Source organism: Dromaius novaehollandiae, chromosome 12 (genome assembly GCF_036370855.1).
Source record: "Dromaius novaehollandiae isolate bDroNov1 chromosome 12, bDroNov1.hap1, whole genome shotgun sequence".
Classification (NCBI taxonomy): Eukaryota; Metazoa; Chordata; class Aves; order Casuariiformes; family Dromaiidae; genus Dromaius; species Dromaius novaehollandiae.
Genome location: NC_088109.1, coordinates 8,357,995 through 8,377,415, shown reverse-complemented (window position 1 = coordinate 8,377,415; position 19,421 = coordinate 8,357,995). Strand labels below are relative to the sequence as shown.

Genomic DNA, 19,421 nt, shown 5'->3' with positions numbered 1-19,421 from the left:
TAAAGAACAGTGGTCATTTATCTTGAAATAGCTTCATAAGGTGTAGGACTGCATCTTGTTTAACAACTCAAATATTACACTAAATTACAAATTCTGAAATATATGGAACAGTGTGCTGATCCTAACCTTAGAGTGAACACTGAAAATGCAATCAACACGTCAGTGGTTTAAGCAGTCAAATTTTACTTCAAAAACTTGGAGGCTCTTCTGCATTTAGTTATCCCTCTGCAAGGACAGTCACTTATAAAGACCTCCAGCAAGCAACTGTAGTCCTTACACAACTTAAGCTTATAGCTTAATACCTGTAATGATAAAATAACTTAAAATGGGAGTTAACATATAAGTGAAAGAATGTAACTTAGAATTAGTAGGTGTCTTTAACCCTTTATGAAAATGTCTTAGAAAGTGTTTGGACACAAAGTTTCCAAGCTCACTTTAAGAGCACATTACCTCTCAGAGAAATCATCATCCACTGTTAGCAAGCATTGGACTCTTTACCCTAAGACTTACTGCAATTTCAGTTACATTTTACATATGAAAAATGCTCCTCCTTGTCTTTTCAATGAACTATTCCACTCAAAATCTTTGTCACCCAAGATGTGTAAAGTGAAAGGAAAAAATCAGTCAGCATTATTCAACACCATTTTAATTTCCAATGAGGGAAAATATAAACATGTTAACACAAACAAAGTGTTTTGGAAAAGACCATATGGCACTACTACAGAGTTTTAGTTCATAGAAATATAATTTATAATTTTATAAAAATTATAGGAAAGAATAGCAATATCTTTAAGTAACACAGTATAGAAAAAAATAAATCTCAACATTAGTACTTTGACCACCCATCTAGTAGGAAATTTAAAAGTGCTTTTTAATAACAGTGTTGCAACTCAAGATTAGTGCAATATGCCAAATCTGTTCTAAAGCAAACATAGCAATTGTGCAAATTTCCTACAAATAAAAACCCTACCAATCTCGAAATTAGCATTAACTGAGGTAAGTATCCTAATTAGATTTAAACACTCCTTAAATGGCTTACACACTAATTCTACTACCATGAGGAAAATACTGGTGTCCCTTCTTAAGGAGGCTCAAACCTTATCACATGAAACTTGTACTACAAAGAAGTGAATGCTTAGAAGTTAAAAAAAACCTCCTGAAAAATATACAGTTTAGTAAATTTATGACCCAATGCTATAAACAGTATCTAATGCAAAGTATATTAACTTAAATAAAAACAAACTTTGCTGTTAATAAATGCACCTAATTTGCTTTTGAATACACTATTTTGTTCCCAAATCATAGTATCTCCTAAAAACTCTCCTATAAAGATATTACATAAGCTTAATGTAGCAATTTCACAGTATTTTTATTCTACATATGAACCGTTTGATTACCAACTATGACTATAACTATGATTAACACTAGTCTGAGCACATGAAAAAACATAGCACTAGTAGAAAAAAAATCAAAATTAACTCTCCAGTGACGGTTGATACATGACACAGGCTGGTTAGTACCAGTTTATTACAACAAGAGGTACTCTGAACTTCCACTAATTTTATTTTCTACAAGATTTCTCAGAACTCTAAAGTTAATTCTAATTTCATCTCTTTATTATGCAGTTTTCACTGCATAGTAACTGTTGTCTTTTACATGCAGGCCTCATTTTTAGAGATGCAGAAAACAGACTGTTAATGCTGAGCCCTTAGGGATCATTTGCATATTGACATAAGTATTTCATATTCCTTTTCTGAAATTGTTTATAAAGCAGAATTTAAGTCACTGTCAATAACAGGAATAAAATATAAATTAATAAACTTTCATTCTAATAGGCCATGGCTTAAAAGCCAAATAATTGAACTGTTTTTCATAGTATTGCACATGAACTTTAGCATTAAACTGACAGTTGAAGACTACACAGAATTCTTAGTTTTCAAAACAATAAATAAAATGTAACATATTTAACAGAGAATGACAAGTTGGGTTCAGTCCAGATTTCTCCCACCACTGTGAAAAACACATCATCTGAAATACGTCTGGGACAGTCTTTGGATACCAACTGCATAGTTCTTTAAACATCATAGACTATCCATAACAATAAGAGATTTGAAGTTTCCTACAGTAATATTATAAACTGAAAGACAGTGTCCTTCAGTATAAGTCTAAATTAGCTCACAAGGATATAGGTTCAGAAGTTAAACACAGTTATTCTGTGACCATGTATTATCTGTACTTTATTTTACAGGCAAGTTAAGTCCTTTTTGAATATATTAACCCTGGTAATGACATGGAGACCTCCTATTCCTGAAACAGTAAGTTGTTTCCTAATATTTGGGATCTTGTCATTGCAGTGACAAGTTGGTTAAGTCTGCAATAGAGTTTCGAAGCATCTGTTCTACCTTAGGATTTACAGCTCCACTGGTTGCTAGCTCCTTGTCAATAAGCCCCAGGTTGTGCAAATTAAGAATGGAATCAGCAATAATCCGCGCTGTCCTCTTCTGATAGCCTCCAGACGTCACCATCAAGATTGGAATTCTGCGGCTTCTGGCAGCCTTGAATACTACTTCATCTCGCTTCACAATTCCCTACATATTTAAAACAATTACAAAAAGGTGATACAAATACAGTATTTTAGTCTTTAGAATTCTAGCCTACGATTTACAGTATTAGATAAGCAACCAAGCCCTGTGTTTTATAGCAGGAACAAAATACTTCAAAGTCTCTTTAACAGCTTTACAAGATCAAAAAAACCCCTCCCCCCAACACGGCAAAACCAGAAATCTTTCACTTTGTTCTTAGAAGACACAAACTGAAGTCCCCTTCTAAAATCTCCTAGAAGAATTCCTGCCCCAAAGCCATAAAATCTAAACTGACCATGTGATCGAAGTTTGAAAATTTTCACCCCATTTTACACATGATGAATTGAGACTAAGAAAGATTGCCTGAATTCACAGAGCATTTCGGCTCAACTTCTGTAGCACTCCTCTCAAAAGCTAAGCAACCTGATCAATTTTTCCCACAAACCTGCAGTAAAACCAAAAATTCAAATCCGATCTCACATATCCACATCTATTTCCTTAATTATAAGCTTCTAGTTTCTTCAATAAAAGCCTGTATTTGATACTAGAAGAGTATCAGCTCAAAATTTAAATGTTAAAGTACTAAAAGAGTTGGAGTAAGGGAAAGGGATTAAAAATGCAATCAAATACAAGAAATGAAGAAGAAGCAGAAGTGGTACAAAATGAATCTATGCTAGTCAGAGGGGTTAAAGTGGAGGAACACTTTTTGTAAATACATTAGGAAATACTACTCTGCCAAAAAAAGAGAGAGAGGGAGACTGACCACATGTAAATGGTAAAGGGAACGAATAAAATTCAAATGTAGCTGAAAAAGTATTTTGTAAAACCATGCAACAATAAAGGTTTCTTTATAGCTTGAGACAGCCCTGTAAAAGAGGAGGAATCAGGACTAATAAATGAAAAACAAGACAAAGGAAACAAGTATTTTATTGGGAGTAATTCCTTAAAGGAATTAAAAGAATTACAGAATGAGCTATGAGTCCCTTGAGAACCATCACTGGATATAAGAAACATTATGCCACAAGAACTGTAAGAAGTCACAGTTCATAAGAGCCTAACTTCCTCCTTCCTCCTCCATGATCTCTAGTGGCTGATTCCAGAAGAATTCAGGGAAAAAGACTGAATTTATTTCCAGCATTTGCTTGTTATCAGGAAAGAAAATACATAAGCTGAAAATAACAGCCCGATATAGTTGCCACTTACAAACGAAGCTAACAGGGACGTGCATGCTGCTACTCAAATATTCTGGCTATAACCTGAAGCACCAAGAGACTGCCACTAGTAGCAATCTATAGATGCGTAATTTTGAGTACAATTAACACTGTGGAAAGACTTTAAAATACCAATGACATTTACAACTATATCACTGAAGACTGAAATAATGAGGCATGAAGAGACGAATTATCCAGGCTCAATGCCTTCAACTTTTGTATTTCCAATAACCTCAGAGCTTACCAAGCTTGGTCAAACATGTCATTCACATGTAAGCCAACAAGATCACAAGAACAAAAAGCCCAGCCCTCCATTCAAAAAACAAAAGCTTGAGCTGCAGAAATGTTTTCTCCATCAGGGACCTGAACCAGTGGCTGCATGGAGAGTGGACATACTCTGCCTTTTAACTCAGCTTCTACTCAAAAGCATCTCTTCACCTTTCTTTTCCCCCAGCCCCTATATTCTGTCTCTCTTCCTCTGCATAGCACCCAACAAGGTGCAGCAACTAATTTTCCTTGGCAATTAGCAGTATTCCTTCTCGCAGAGTGCACAAAGTTTCAAAAAAGCATGTCTTAAAGTTCTTTACATATATCACCAGCCTCCATTTGTCTTGGTGGCCACTCCTTTCCAAGAAGCTCTGTTCCATCAAATGAGATCTCGCAGCTCAAGCAGTATCCTCTCCCAGCTGAAAACCAAACAACTCCAAGCCCCTCAGCACTTCTTTCCAATTGGAGATTTCCACACAGTCACATGAACAAAACCTGGAGATCCAGTGTAGTTCCTGAGTTGTTCCACCCCTGGCCCAGCAAGGACTTCACATGCAGTCAGAAAGCACTGAAGAGACTCCTCAGTTACATAGACTGTAAGAATGAGGAATTGCATAAGGAAGTAAACAAAAACAGCAGGGACCAGGGCTCTATGCAAGCAAGAGAAAGTGTTTGAGAACTGAGGTAAAATGAACAGGCTAAGTGATTGCTCAATTAGAAAGGATTCTGACAGTTCACAAATCAAGAATGCATTTCTTCTGTATTGAAGTGGTGGAGGGCAAAAAAGGACCAAATATAAAAAGCAGGAAGAGACTGAGGAATTGTCAGAGGAGGAATCACACAGAAACTGGAGGAAATAAGGGATCTGTAAGTTTTTGTATTTTGAGAAGTGGGGAACCTGTTACAGCAGGAAGATCAATTCCTCTGTGAAGCTATATAGAATAAATCAAAATTTAAATCAGGAACTAGATTAAGGAGGAAAAAATGAGAACTGAAAAAGGCAAAAAAACTGAGCTGAAAAAGGGCAGTGATATTTGAATAGAAAAGAATGCAGAAAGGGAAAAAAGCTGTTTGTTAAGAATATGCAGACAGGGGTGCACAAAATAGCTAGAATTGGAAGATACCAGAAGAATATTTGGAAAAGATGGGAGTGCTACAGGGAAATGGAGTGCAAGGTACCTGCTAGGTGTAGGTGAAAGGAGAAACAGAGAATGCATGTATGTATGGGAGGAGGACTTCCTAAACATAAGAAAAAACAGGAGTTGAGTGACAAGTGAAGAGATATACCTCTCTGGGTACTATGTGGATGTTCAAAAGCAGTACACTTCATAGAGAAAAGATGAGGTATATTGAAACAGGCACATGAAGAACAAATATTTTGCGTCAGCAAAAGAAGAGAAGATAAACATGGGGAAAGGGCAGAGAAAGAAAAATGTATCTGTAACAGGAAAAGGTTCTGTTTTAGTCTGAAATATGTTTCTTATCTTCATCTAACAAACTTCCACAAGTAACTCATTCTGAGGCCTACCTTTGGTATTTGTTGAGAAGAGAAAGTCTGTATATATTCCAGTATTATACAAACCTGAGGCGAAATAGCAAGTCCTCCCAATGGATCACCATCTAGAATATCAGTTCCAGCATTATAAACAACGATGTCAGGTTTTAGTTCATTTAATGCTCCTTCCACATGAGTCTGTACCTTCTGAAGATACTCTGTGTCCTCTGTACCCCACTCTAATTCCACCTTGCGTTTTATGGCACCTAGAAAATGGCCCAGTGTTATTGAATATACAATTTGCTATGAAAGAAAAAACAAGATGTAGATAACCAAAGAGAAAAAGATAATATTTCTCAAAATTTTGAAAGTACTTTACATTTTCACAGAATCTTGAATTAAAAAGCTATTCAACAATTTGTTTTCCCAGCAAGCAGCAGCAAATGTAAGCACAATGACCTGGAAAAAATTCTATTGAAGAGAGAACATTCAATGTACAAAAAATTTCCTAAAGACAATAAGTAAAGTGTTATTGAAAAAGGGTGATTTACCAACCAAAGAAATGAGAAAGTCATTAAATTAAAAAGTAACTTACTTAAAGGGCAAGGGAAAGAACACACAACTGCTAATATAGAAAATTAGTTGGAAAAAAGCAGATGAATATCACTGAGACAAATAATTAAGATTATTTATTTTTAATCAAAACTTCACAAATTCATGATCATTTGCTGTTATGTCCTTTATGAATGCCTTTAGCTTTGCCCCAAGCATTTACAATTTAATGTTCTTATCCTACAATCTGACCAGAAGCAGCAAATACCTATTAGTAATTTAAAGCAAATTATTTCTAATGCTTCTAATAAAGCAAAAGAGAAGGGTTGATGAGGTAGAAGAGGAAAGAAACTCAAGGTTATACATCCTAGCTTTGGGGATTTTTAGGCACTTACAACTCAAAACATGAGCTAATCAAATTATTTCAGAGGTCCTTCAAGGTACGACTTTTGCCTCAGCATACTGACTGCCCTGAATTAAATGACTGGAGGCCCTAAATTTTAAGTGTGGTTTCAGCACCCACTGAGTACGCATGAATGAATGCAACATGATGACACTTACTCATGCTAGTGATTGTTGGGCAGTTCTTGTCCTATTTCTCATGCTTGTCCAACATTAGGGAAGGGTCTTTTCCTTTCTATGTTTTTCTCATATCAAGAATAGTTTAAGATTTGTTTCTTTACAATATCATCTTTCCTGAATTCCTTTCTTATCATTATATAAAACATTCATAAAAGTCTGCACAGCTGTACTCCTCTGAACAACACTTAGTCTCTTCAGGGTAAAGAATATGCTAGATAGAGCTTTAAAGAATGAGGTGAACAAATTAGCATGGAGAACAAATCCTAATGGTTTCATGGGAACAATACGTAACAAACTAACACTCATGAAAAAGATTTCATGCTTCTGCGGGCATCCTGTCTTCACCTCCAACACACAAACCAGAATTACATTGATTAGTCATTACCCAGCTCAGAGTTACTACTGATAGACAGTGAAGGATGCATGAGGTTACAGTGAACAAAATTTTTTATTTCACAGCCTCTCTCCCTTCCCTCCATCTACTGCTAGTTAATGAGAATACTTCTAAAGCTTTCAAAACAAGTAAAGAGACACTCAGTCCAACAGCAAAGCTTTTCCAGGGCCTAAATTTTGAGCCGTAGCTGTCAACTTTATATTGCTCACCCTTCAGTGAACTAGGTCTTTTCCCAATGTCTCTCCTCCTCTTCTCTCTCCTCGTAATTCTAAATCACTTCTCAGGGACACAATATGCTGATGTTTGGGGCTAAGCATTATGCAATGCTAGTTAGTCTTTTTTTTAAATGAAGTATGCAGAAAAACAACTTGTACAGAACAGACTCCTCTATTAACACAGGAAAAAAAGGTAGTAACTCCAGGGAGACAAAGATGAGTTAGGATTTACCCTAGGAATTCAAACTCCCAGGCTTAAACCTATAATTCCCTTCAAAAGATTCCCCCTCTGATCTCATCTTAGGCTGGTCACCTAGCACAAGAAAGTTTGAAATATTCCAATGTTGAACTCTTATTTAGACACCCTTATTCAACCTACAAGGAATTACATATTCATGTACCTTTGAGCCTTCAGTACCTCATACTTCATCTGTAGAAAGGGAACAACAATATTTCCAGCTCCGCAGGAGTGAGGAAACCCCCCCCCCCCCCCCCACATACCTAGGGTGCATTCCAACACTACTGTTGAAAGGCCATACATGTACCTGGAATAGCTAGGTGCTCAGGAGTCCCAGGTAATCAAGAGAAACCAAAAGGCAACTCTCCTCAGCACAAATATAGGGTATACTTCAATAGACATGACAGTGAGACTCTCCGAGCAGCAATACTTTTAGGACTGTCACATACCTGTCTCTCAATACAAATGTGTGTGTGTGTGTGGGGTGGGGGGTGGGGGGGGGGGGGAAATCAAGCACCAGCTCTTAATATTTGAATGATTTCATTTTTTTTCAAATTGCTTCACATTCAGATATGTCTTGTTTTCTAAATGCTGATAAAGGAAGTTCTACAGATAAGACAGTACCCAAATATGTTACAAATTACAACTCTGAAAAGAACATGAACTTTATTCACATATTGTTAGCTAATCCTGAATGATTTCTTTTAACTTTAGTCTAGGGAAGCATTCCGAATGAATCTTTGTAAATGTAATCTAGGGAAACATCAAATTCTAACAATTATCTTCAAATCAACAGGATTATTTAATTTACTGTTCTAAACTTGGCATGAGCTTTTGAATGAACTGCTACCACTGACCACCCAGTACTAACCCCTTGCATTCTAGAGGTTTACTTGTTATCAAAACGGTCCACAACTTCTTTAAATGTTCAAAAGAACTGCAGAACACTGTCTTATGGAGAGAATACAAGAATAGTTTCACAATGGATACTTTTTCAGTATATTATAAGAAAAAAGACTTCAAACAGCTAAGCATTAATATACTTAAACTAAAAATTGCTTTGTGCACAGATTAGAATGTAAGTACATTCCTCCGGAACATTTGAGAAAAATATCTCCTGACTAATGGTAACAACTTATTCCTTTTTTTCCCCCCCTCCAATTTAGGCTTTAAATATATGATCCAAAAAGTCCAAGCATGTGATGCAAGTCTAAAAAGTATATTTAAATGTAAACAAGCATATTTAAGTGTGAATAATTCTTTACTCAGTTCTTCCAAAATTGCTTCACTCATTATGACCTCAAAATAGCAGCTTGCTTCATGCATTTTTTGACCTCAAAATAGCAGCTGTCCAATCTTCTGTTCAGACTATTCCATGACTTTCCTTTTATAAATAAAAGTTCAGTGTCAGCAACACTTATCCTTAAGAACTCATGTACAGGGATATAGAGTTATCATGAAATAATATTTCTCCCTTGAACTCTCAAATTCAAATCCCGTGTGTTTATAGTATCTTATACACCTTATGTCTCCAAGTTTGTCTCCCTAATTGGGAGGACATTAGTTTCAGGCCAAAAAAGCTTCTAGGCAAGAGGCAGATAAGAAAGTATACCTACAGCTCCAGGAACCAATTTCAAATGCTTCTGACATCCCAGTGAAGAATATAGCATTATTACGATTGGGACTTATAATGATCACTAGAAGTGGTATGTTCAATGTAAAATACAAAGAAAGTTTAGTTAACACTACTGCAAGGAGACTTAGTAAATGAAAAAGTTACTTAACAACACAGTAGCTGCTTTACATTTTTGAATATTAATTTCAAATATACTTACGTTTAGCAAATCCATCCCCTGGATAAATGTATCTATTGTATGCATCCATAATATATACCCTATTATCATCCATGAAGTCCCTCTCATGCCCATTTCCCTGAAGGAAATTCACAGTTAGTTTTTTTTTTTCCCCCAGCACACCCATACAGAACTAAATAATCTGCAATTTCTACAGGTAATTAAAACAAAGATCTAATATTTAAAAATCCTGTGACATTCTCATGCTTAAAGTCTTGAAGGTTGTTTTGACGTGTACAGTTTTGGGGGTTTTGATAATATCAGTATTTTTGTGTCTGAAGACTGTAGGTATTATAAAAATCAACATAATACCCTCGTGAAAGCCATAAAGTATCACAGTTGTCCTTATGCATTTAAGTGAGCAAAAATTACAAAGGTAACTGTGACTTAGACCAAAGAATAAAACTCTCACCTTCCAATTTTGCAAAAAAAGTCAGTTCCAACATTTAGAATAGCCTGCTACAAGGGTATTTTAAAAGATCAGACTAAAGTTCTTCTGATAATTCAAGTCCTTGTGGGATAAGTAATCCTTGGAAAAGTTATAAGAACTAAATACCCATTTAATTCAATAGTTTTAACATTTTCTGGTTTTAAACCAGAAAATCCAACAGAAATACTGTATTAGCTGGAAAGATGGATGCTCAAGAGAAAATTCAGACTCTGAACGCTTTTCCCTCCATCTCTGAATTTAGATGGTATTCTTTTGGCTCTCATTTAGACTCTTGTCACCTAGCATAAAACAATCTTCCACAGCAAACTCTAAGTTATATTTGCCAAAATTAGTGTATCATGGGAGTCAACTCCAAAACCCACAAAATATTCATTAGAATTATTTCTTTCAAACTACAGAAACAGAAGTCCACAGATAAATCTTCAGTACATTTTGTAGAATCCCTTGGACAGTTTAAACTACACTTCTACTATGACTTCTCCTCCTGAAACTAAAAAATAAAATTGGAATCACAGGGTTAAAGCTAGCCAATACATATGAAAAGAGAAATTGGAAGCATCAGAATACCCCACTGTTTTTGTTTAGGCTAAAAATTAGGCAGCTCCTACTCTTTCTTCATCACCTTTGGTCCACAAAGGAACAGTTAATTAACAGAGACTTAAAACGAGAGATTCTGGGTGAACCATTTTATTATGACAGGTGAAACTAGCAGATGTACCAAGGATTAGGACACTTACACAATGCAAATGTCTGTATACTTAAAACAGACCTGCTGATCTACTACTTCATAAACCTTTGGTTCCTCCCAAAAAGGAAACAGTTACCAAAAAGGATGATTTAGTGTGCTGATTGAAGTCAGCAGCACAATACCTGAAAATCAAAACATATTTCAAGGAGTCTTAAAAAAGAGCACCATTACAGGATGACAGTCATCCTTCAAAAGAATAATATATACAAAGCATCTTTTTATTGCATAACTGTGCCTTTATTTCCACAGCAATTTTAGGATGCCTTAACTTGCAAATAGGAGAAATGATGGAAGGCTTTTGCAGCCATTAGACTTCCTCACTGCAACCAAGCTGCTTCAAAAGTGGATTACTTTCACCTGTTAAAATATCTTTGATGTTTCTGATTGATCTTAACTTTAGTACCTTAGCTACTTTTCTATAATAATAAAATTTTATTTTTTTATATATATATATATATATATATATATAAATATAAAATGTAAATAATTTCTTCCTTTTTATTTAAACAGAAAAAAGTTATTTATAAAGTGGACTAATGAGTTTGCAAAACAAATTTAAAAGTCTCCTTTTAGCCACTTACTAGAATTTGTGTTAGACACCCTATCAAACATGAGATTTATTTTCAGTACCCATAGTAAATCACTTTTCCAGGTGAACAGATATATTCTATTCTTCATTAGCCTGAAGTCAGGTTTTCAAGTACCAACAGCAAAGGTCAAATTCATCTCCTGCAGAAGCTGCTGCAATTATCACGCATGCTGAACTAACTGTAATGCTGTTTAAGAGATTCTTGTTTCTTCTGCAATACTGAACTATTCTAAGATGGTTATGCTACAGACCAGCATGCAAGTAAAAAATATTTTTACATGTAGCCACATGATGGAGCTACAACTCAGTTCAACTTTATTCAACTGGTTTAATAGTCAGTTGGAGCATAAAACAAACTAGGCTGATCACAACTTCTATTATCTATGATTAACTTTGTATTCTGTGATTTGCCACTTTATAAAACTATTAGGAAAAAATGGTATTCATCACCCTTGTTTTTCTAGCAAAACCTATGCAGTACTGAACACAGATAAGTTACTCACCTGATGAGCATCCAGATCAATAATTGTGGCTTTAGAGACTCCTTGTACTCTTTCAAATAAGAACTGAATATATAAGCAAAGAAAAAGAGATAATTAGGTGACAGATTAAACTGAAAGCTTGAAGCTTGCACAGTTTTGACCTGAATGAAGTACACAGCATATGCATTTCATTTTCCAAATAAAGGGCTACACAATTTCAAAACACTAGATAATGAAAACTATTTACTTCACATAAAAACCTTATGGTTATAGGATAAAAACCCTATACATTTGCATCATATGAATGAAACACTTCATGGACGTTTCTGCAGGTGGCTGCCTACCCGAAGAGAAAGTTTGCCAGGAGAAAGAGTAAGTTCCACTCATCTCCTCTTTCTCTCACAAAGTACCTGACACAATGTAGGATCAAGGAGTTGTTTCTACAACATCACGTACTCTAACTTGAAGTGGGCTCCACAGGCAAGGCATAAACCCAACAGCAGCAAATAACAGAATGGAGTCCATGGTAATACACCCTGTTAGATTAGTATTGGCTCTACACAAGCATAGTTGGTATGCCTCTGCATCACACAGCAGTTAGGCCCAACTAGGGCTTATAAAACCAATCCTAGCATTGATGCCAGAGGCAGGAGTAGAACCAGTGACAGCAAGAACATGAAGAAAGCAACAGCAACAACTGTAGGCTGGAAGAGAGTGAAGCTGCACAGGCCCTGAAGTGCCAAGGAGCTAACTTTATAAAACACAGATCATAGCACATTTCTCAATGAGGCTTATCAGCAAGAGTGGAGAACTGCACTGTGATGACAACCAACTGTACACGTATGGAATTCCACCATTAAAAACAAAAAAGCTGCAGAAGGGGCCATATGCCTTAAAACTACTTTTTAATCTAGTACAATTAATTTGTTATTGCATGTTTGAGAAGAAAAATACATTTAATTCTCCAAGTCTTAACTTGGAGCTTGGACAAGCTACTATCATTGACACTAAAAAAAAAAAAAAAAAAATCTATTGTTCTTATACAAACTATAACCAGCTATACTTTCCCAATCTGTGTTTAAATGACAGGGAAAACAGAACACTATATATTATTTTCTGCAAACCAGTACATACAGAAATTAAGGTGTTGTGTCTTAGTGTGCTGCAATCCTTAGGGCTTTATGTTTACTGATATTTTATAGATATTCTAGTACAGAAATATACTGTAGCACATTTGATAAAAATAAGCCTTTGTTACAGAAGGCTCTTGCTTCAGCCTTTCAACAGCTAATACCAAATGTATTTCTTTATATCCCCTGGTTACTTCAGAGATATTCACAATTTTATTCAAGTCTGAGCCTTTCTTGCAACTTGATTCTGAGAGAGGATTTCTGTCTCTACATAGGCCTTGATTGTAACCACTGAAGCTCACGTGGACTTTTCAGATTCAACTGCAAGACAGGGATAATTATCACTGAAGATACTAAATGACAATCTAGTTTGATTTCTAGTGTTTTTTTGCAAGAAAACATTAACATCACAATTTTAGCAGGCCGTATTTCCATTCATAATTCTGATCCCTGCCTGCAATTCTTCACTTCCATTTAACAATAGCTGCACATTATGTATTGCAACATCAAGTACACCAAATCCATTCTCCTACTTGTCTACAGATGGTTTTATTTTCTCCTGTTAAGACGTAAATTAGGAAGTGCTTATAAATGTATGATTCTTTCCCACTTGCACAAATGGTAGAAAACACTATTTTAAAATATTTCTTACCTTAATAGCCAGTGTGATATCAGCATATGCACAAAACCCTCCACCTTTGTCACTTGAACAGTGATGAAAACCACCCCCTAAAATAAACATTTTAAAGAGGGGTGAGCAGGTAAATACTGAGGAACATGTACTGTCTCTATAAAGAGAGAGTTCACTTGCATGTCAGGCTTTTTTCTTTAGCAAGTATCATACCTAGAGCTGTCAATCCCCTACACAGCAGCACAAAACATCTGTATCTATCTTATATTTGGCCTGTCAGGTCACTGAGCAAAGGATCAGCACATGCCCATTTTAAAGGGAATTGTCCCTTTAATCTAGCAACTATGATAAGAACTAAGTAATATAGAAATGTAATATGTGGCACCTACATGACAAAGTATACTATGAAAGTTCAACTACTCCCAGGCACAAGATCAGAGCTGCACTTTGTTCATGCCCTCAGGCAGCATATCCTAATGAAGCCAAATTAACATTATGAGGCGATTGGAAAAGATAGCTTTTTTCCATACCAAACACTAGGTCAAAAAAATACCAAATAAGAACCATTATGTTGTCACTATTTGTACACGTCATTACACTGTAAAAGAAAGCTTTTGCAAAGACTCAGAGCAGAAGGAGACTTTAAGAACACCTCTAAGACACAAGCATGCATACACTTTACACCAAAAAGTACTTAACCTCCCTGCAAAACACTTCATATACTAAGCCACAATTTTACTGAGAAATCTGCTACCAACATTTCAGCCAGAAATTTAATAAAATCACTCATTTTGTGTGTCAGAAAATGACAAGCTTTGGGTTTTTTTTAATGTCTGTTTTGATTTCAATATTGGATATTTACTTTGTGAAAAACTATATTTTAGAGTATTCCTTACTAATAGTGGAGAAGTAAAAGATAATTTTCTGTTACGCTATACCAAATCGTCCTTCTATTTGAAGGTAGAAATTTACTGATACTTAAAAAACAAACAGGACAGCTGCACAGATGCCACTATGTAGTATTTACTGCCTTTAGAAACATCAAGAAGTGTAAGAAATAATTGAAAATTCCAGCATTGATGAATTCTAGGAAGTCTACAAGCAAGGTCTCACATGACAAAACATTGCTTCAGTAGTTTACTGGTTTTGCACTATTTGATAAGAGCAGATTTCTATTGACTGTATTCTTCATAATTTGTTCATTCATTTCTTTTTCAAGAAAAATAGAATTAAAGTACAGCACTGCCAGAAACTAACCAGTACAACCCAACTCTCCAGCATATCAACTAACCCCTGACTTGGTGTCAAACAAACTGGCTGATGGTAAGGTCTATGAAAATCTATATATAATTTAATGAAAATAATTTCTATTGAAATATTTAATTTACTCCAAACATTTTCCCCAAACTTATCTCACTAATTCAAGCCAAACACTTTTCCTAGAAAATAATCATATATCTTTACCTAGTTACCTTTTTCCCCTCCCTCCATTCAAAGAGTATTTTAACTACAAAACTGCAATATGCATGACAATGAATGAGAAAACAAACCCTGTACTTTTTTCCTTCCCCCCCGCCATTAGAGTTGATTTTAGGTAGGTACACTTGAGTCACTTAGTTATTAAAAACAGAATACACATCATGCTAAATGAGAATAATATGATTTTAAACATGTTGTTTTAGTATCATTTAATTTGCTACATTTGTACTTACCCACATTGATTGCCCAGCCTCTATCAACAGCAAGCTTTCCTGCCTTAAGAAAATTACAGTAAGAACTTCATGAATGAATGAGCCAACCATTTAGCACTACAGGCTATCCTAAATGCAACTCTTTGCATTTCTAACATGCCCACTGAAGTTTTGGAAGTTTCACCTCTGCAGGTCATTCTGAATCAGACCTCTCAATACAAAGCATACAAAACTATTCTCTGCATAATTAGTGAAGAAATACTTGATATCACTTATGTATTTTATGCTCTGGCAGTCATACAGCTCTAAAACTAACTGTGCTTTACAAAGATGAACATCGATCCCTAGTAGACAGGTGAAAAAGTGAAAAGTGCAGGATACTTATAAGAACCATTCTTAAAACTGGTAAAATCTGAGGTGGTACTGCTTCCAAAAGTAGAAATATTGGTAAGAGTAGAAAAATGAGCAAGAACCACTTAATGTTCTTCCTGTTCATGTAAAAATAGGAGGAAAGCAAGCTTTAAATCCTAAAAATATAGATTAACATTGTTTCAGCAAGGGAAGAGGGAGAGAAAAAAACCCAAAGTATGAAGTGTGTCCTGTGACACATTTTTTAAATGATGTAATAAGCATCATACAGACTATTATCTACACCCCCTCCCCAACAGACAAACAGTGGCTGTTACTCTCCTAAGGACTCAAATTACATTCAAGAAAGGGAAAGCATTGACAGAAGAGATACATAATGCTTAAATGATGAATTTTTAAATGAAAAACCTGATTTTTTTTTTTTTTTTTTTAGCCAAGTAGAGTCAGGCAAGTGTTTAACTGCAATATTCTTAAAGTGTCCTGTTAGAAATGGGAGCTATTACCAGTTATAATAAAGAGATTATTTTTCCAAAATTATGGAAAGAACATAATATATTTTCATCACTTATGCAATTCAGTTGAGTGCTCCATCAATAATATTTATATTTGAACAGCTCTAGTTACTAAGGAAACTTCTGGGGGTAGTAAACATTGCCCCATGTTTACTACTGGGGTAGTAAACATTAGCATACTTCCTAGTGATTCCTCATAAAACAAAACCAACAATCTTCCTATATTGCTAAAAAAAGTCACTAAAGTGGAAAAACCTCAACAGGAATTTTAATGATGAACAGGACCATCAGCAATTGCTGAAAATAGTCCATACTTTTAACTCTTAATGTATAAACTTTACTGTCTGATGAACCAAAACTGCTTTTAAACAGTACATATATTCCCCCATAATGAAAAATAAAAAAGGCCAAGATGAATGCATACAGCAGTCAAGATCAGTCAAAAAAGTGACAGTGATGTCACCAATATTTCAGGAGGCTTACTATATTAGGCACAATACAAACATCATAGACAACTAATGACCAAAGAGCACACTTAATATGCTCTTCTAGATGAGCATGATTTATGACTAGTGAGCACACTTATGAAATTAGAGATAACAAAAAGCATAATGCAAAAGCATCACGAAACATTGCATAACAGTATTGACTAGTTAGAATCAAGTTGAAATAATAGAATTCACATGTGTAACCATCAAGACCCTCAACAGAAAAATCAAGGCTGGAATATTAGGATATTCTAGACTTCTAGACTCTTCTCTATACTTTTCTCCCCAATCATTTCCTTCATTCCTTAAAATTGTTCCTGTTCAGTAAGCCCATTTGCCTATATAGGACTCTGCATGTTGCTGTCCAGACAAGCCTTTGCAGACCAAGAAAATTCTCATCTCAATAACAATTAGTGACTCCAGTCAGAAATATAATACAGAAGGAGAGAACTGCCTAGGAGTCTCAAGTGATGCTGATAGACTGAATGGAGACAGAAGCGAGCTACTTGTCACTCACAGAAAACAACCAAAAATTTTTCAGTGACTACAGCTATAAGAAATGCATGAACTCAGAAAGCTATTTTCTTTCGCTCTACTGCTACCCAGTCTAGACATAAGAAATTAAATTAGTGTTTAACTTGTTAACATGCTTAAAAAATATAGTTAAAAAAACACCCATCAAGCTGTTTCAGACTTTCCCATGCAAGATAACTACACAGATATCAGCAAAGACAGAATTTAGTGCTGTCTTCCAACTACTGTTGGTAAGTTTCCAGGAGACAATCTTCCAAATGGCTTGTCTGCATTTGCTATGGGGAGATATACTACGCTCTGGTTCTGCCTTTTCCACTTTTGCCAGTTAACATTGCCTAAAGAAGTAGTACTTTTTGTCATCTATCCAATACCATCATCCAATAAGCTCAAAAATGTATCTATAACCTAGCATATTCTTTTCGAATTCCTAATACACTTAAATTATCCTTAAAGGCTGGTTTAACATTTTCAGTATTTTATCTGGTTTTCTCATGACTGGAGATTTTTTAGGTTTTTAACAAAAGCATCAGAAACTGTTACAGTGTACAAACATATCCACTTATTTCCTACCTTACTGTTTTTTGATCCTAACACGTACATCCAAGAAGAGAACAACAGAGGAAGAGTATTAAAGCAGAAATATGAAATGGAATTTCAGAGGTGAGAACAATAGCAGCTTGGAGGGTCCAAGAAGGGCAAAATAACTTATAATGAAACTATTTTCCGCCCACAAACCTACATAAAACCCAAATGTAACAACTTGTGAGAATGGTAAATGTCACAGGATTCACTATTGTCCTAATGACTTGGGAAGAAGTCACTGGTCATTTCTATTTAACAGTTCAGATCAATACGCAGCAGCTACCTCGCTTCACAGTAGATAGTTTCAGGATCAAGGAGGTGACTCTCTAAACTTCCTCGCTACTTTTCTGTGTGTCGGAAACTTGCTGAAAATCTTTCTTTGAAAACCTCCTCCTTTGCTATTGTACCAACTCTCACCTTATCCTCCACACATAAGCAATATTTTTCTAAACACATCTATATCTATGTAGACAGATTTTTAACTACTCTTAGTACTTTATACTATTATGAAAATTTACATTACACATTATAAACAATAAAATGTGCCAGTTTGCAAGACAGCTCAAACCTGATAATACATTCAAACTTTCTGAAGTGATCAGGATACTTCAATATCTATGACCAATAAGTAAGTCTTATGCTTGTAACAATCAAATTGCACCGTTAGAAGATATTTCTCAATCTTAACAGTAGATATTTAAGCCCAGGCACAAGTCGTCTATTTTATTCCTTTCTCCACTATCTTGTGGTGACAAAACCAACAACTGGCAGAAAAAGAGTCACAAGTAAATTAAAACTCCATTATAGTTATGGAGTTGGACTGAGAAATTTATTTAGCCTGCAGCAGTAGGCAGAAATATTAACAAGCCAAGGCAATTCCTTTCATTAACATATCATGCTTTAAAAGTATGCGTATGTGCCAAATACTGTAATGCTAAGTACAAAATTTCAAGTGTTAACTTGGGAAAAAATATATTAAAAAATGTAAGGTTTATAGCTATCATACAATCAACAAATAATTTGTCTAACTAGTAGGGAAGCTGCACTAGTCATTTTTTTCCTTACTGTGATAGAATTTTAATGAAAAGAATGTGGGTAACTTCCACTAGAATTGAACACTAGACACCTTCCTTGCTAAGTTGATAAGTACAATGCAGAAACTCCCAGAATCCACAACCTACATTTAGACGGTCTCTGCCCTGAAGAATTTACACATCAATGGCACCATGCTTCAATAACTCATGCATGCATTTACATTTTTTAACTACTTGGTGACCCATAAAAAAACTGGTCAAAAGGCATTAAAAACAAGTGTAGAATTGGAGATAAGTGAGAAGTTGGTAAGAAAAACACTACAAGTAAAAAGACAGATGGGTGGAAAGGGCCTTGCTCAAACTTCAGGTAAGTGACCAAGCAGGGTCAGGGTTTAAGTACAGATTACAATCAGTATTAAAAAAAAATGCAGGAAGTTTCATCCTTTACACTTTCCTCCTACAGACTGCAGTTACAGTGCCTACGTAAGGGGCTGATTTGGCATTCAGCACAAACACAGAACCCAAAACTTCCCACAGGCCAGGAACAAGCAAGCCCATCACAAAAATGTTCTGCCAATGCTAGGAAAGGTTCTGTTCCGATCATACTTCATTTCAGAAGAATTCCATACGTCCACCTCAGACTTCCCCTAATATTAACTGCTGGTCACCTCACTGAAGGGGTTCGACCCTTTCATTTGTGCCAAATGCTAACTCAGTCTGTTTGGGAAGGCAGAAGCTCACGGCAGCAGGAAAAAGATGAGACAGACTTAAACAAAAATGTTTTTGAATAA

General features: G+C 35.4%; 1 protein-coding gene across 3 annotated transcripts in view; it reads right to left on the bottom strand.

Annotated features, from left to right (window-relative positions):
• Positions 1-630: 630 nt before the first annotated feature.
• Positions 631-19,421, bottom strand: part of HDAC11 (histone deacetylase 11) — a 32,240-nt gene continuing 13,449 nt past the window's right edge. For all 3 annotated transcript variants that reach the window (XM_026099553.2, XM_026099554.2, XM_064518868.1), the window contains 6 exons: positions 15,133-15,175; positions 13,442-13,518; positions 11,681-11,743; positions 9,372-9,468; positions 5,643-5,821; positions 631-2,588 (listed from right to left, as the gene is read on the bottom strand). In XM_026099553.2, the coding sequence (XP_025955338.1) occupies positions 2,346-2,588; positions 5,643-5,821; positions 9,372-9,468; positions 11,681-11,743; positions 13,442-13,518; positions 15,133-15,175 (702 nt within the window). In that variant the 3' untranslated portion in view covers positions 631-2,345. The remainder of the gene's footprint in view (positions 2,589-5,642; positions 5,822-9,371; positions 9,469-11,680; positions 11,744-13,441; positions 13,519-15,132; positions 15,176-19,421) is intronic.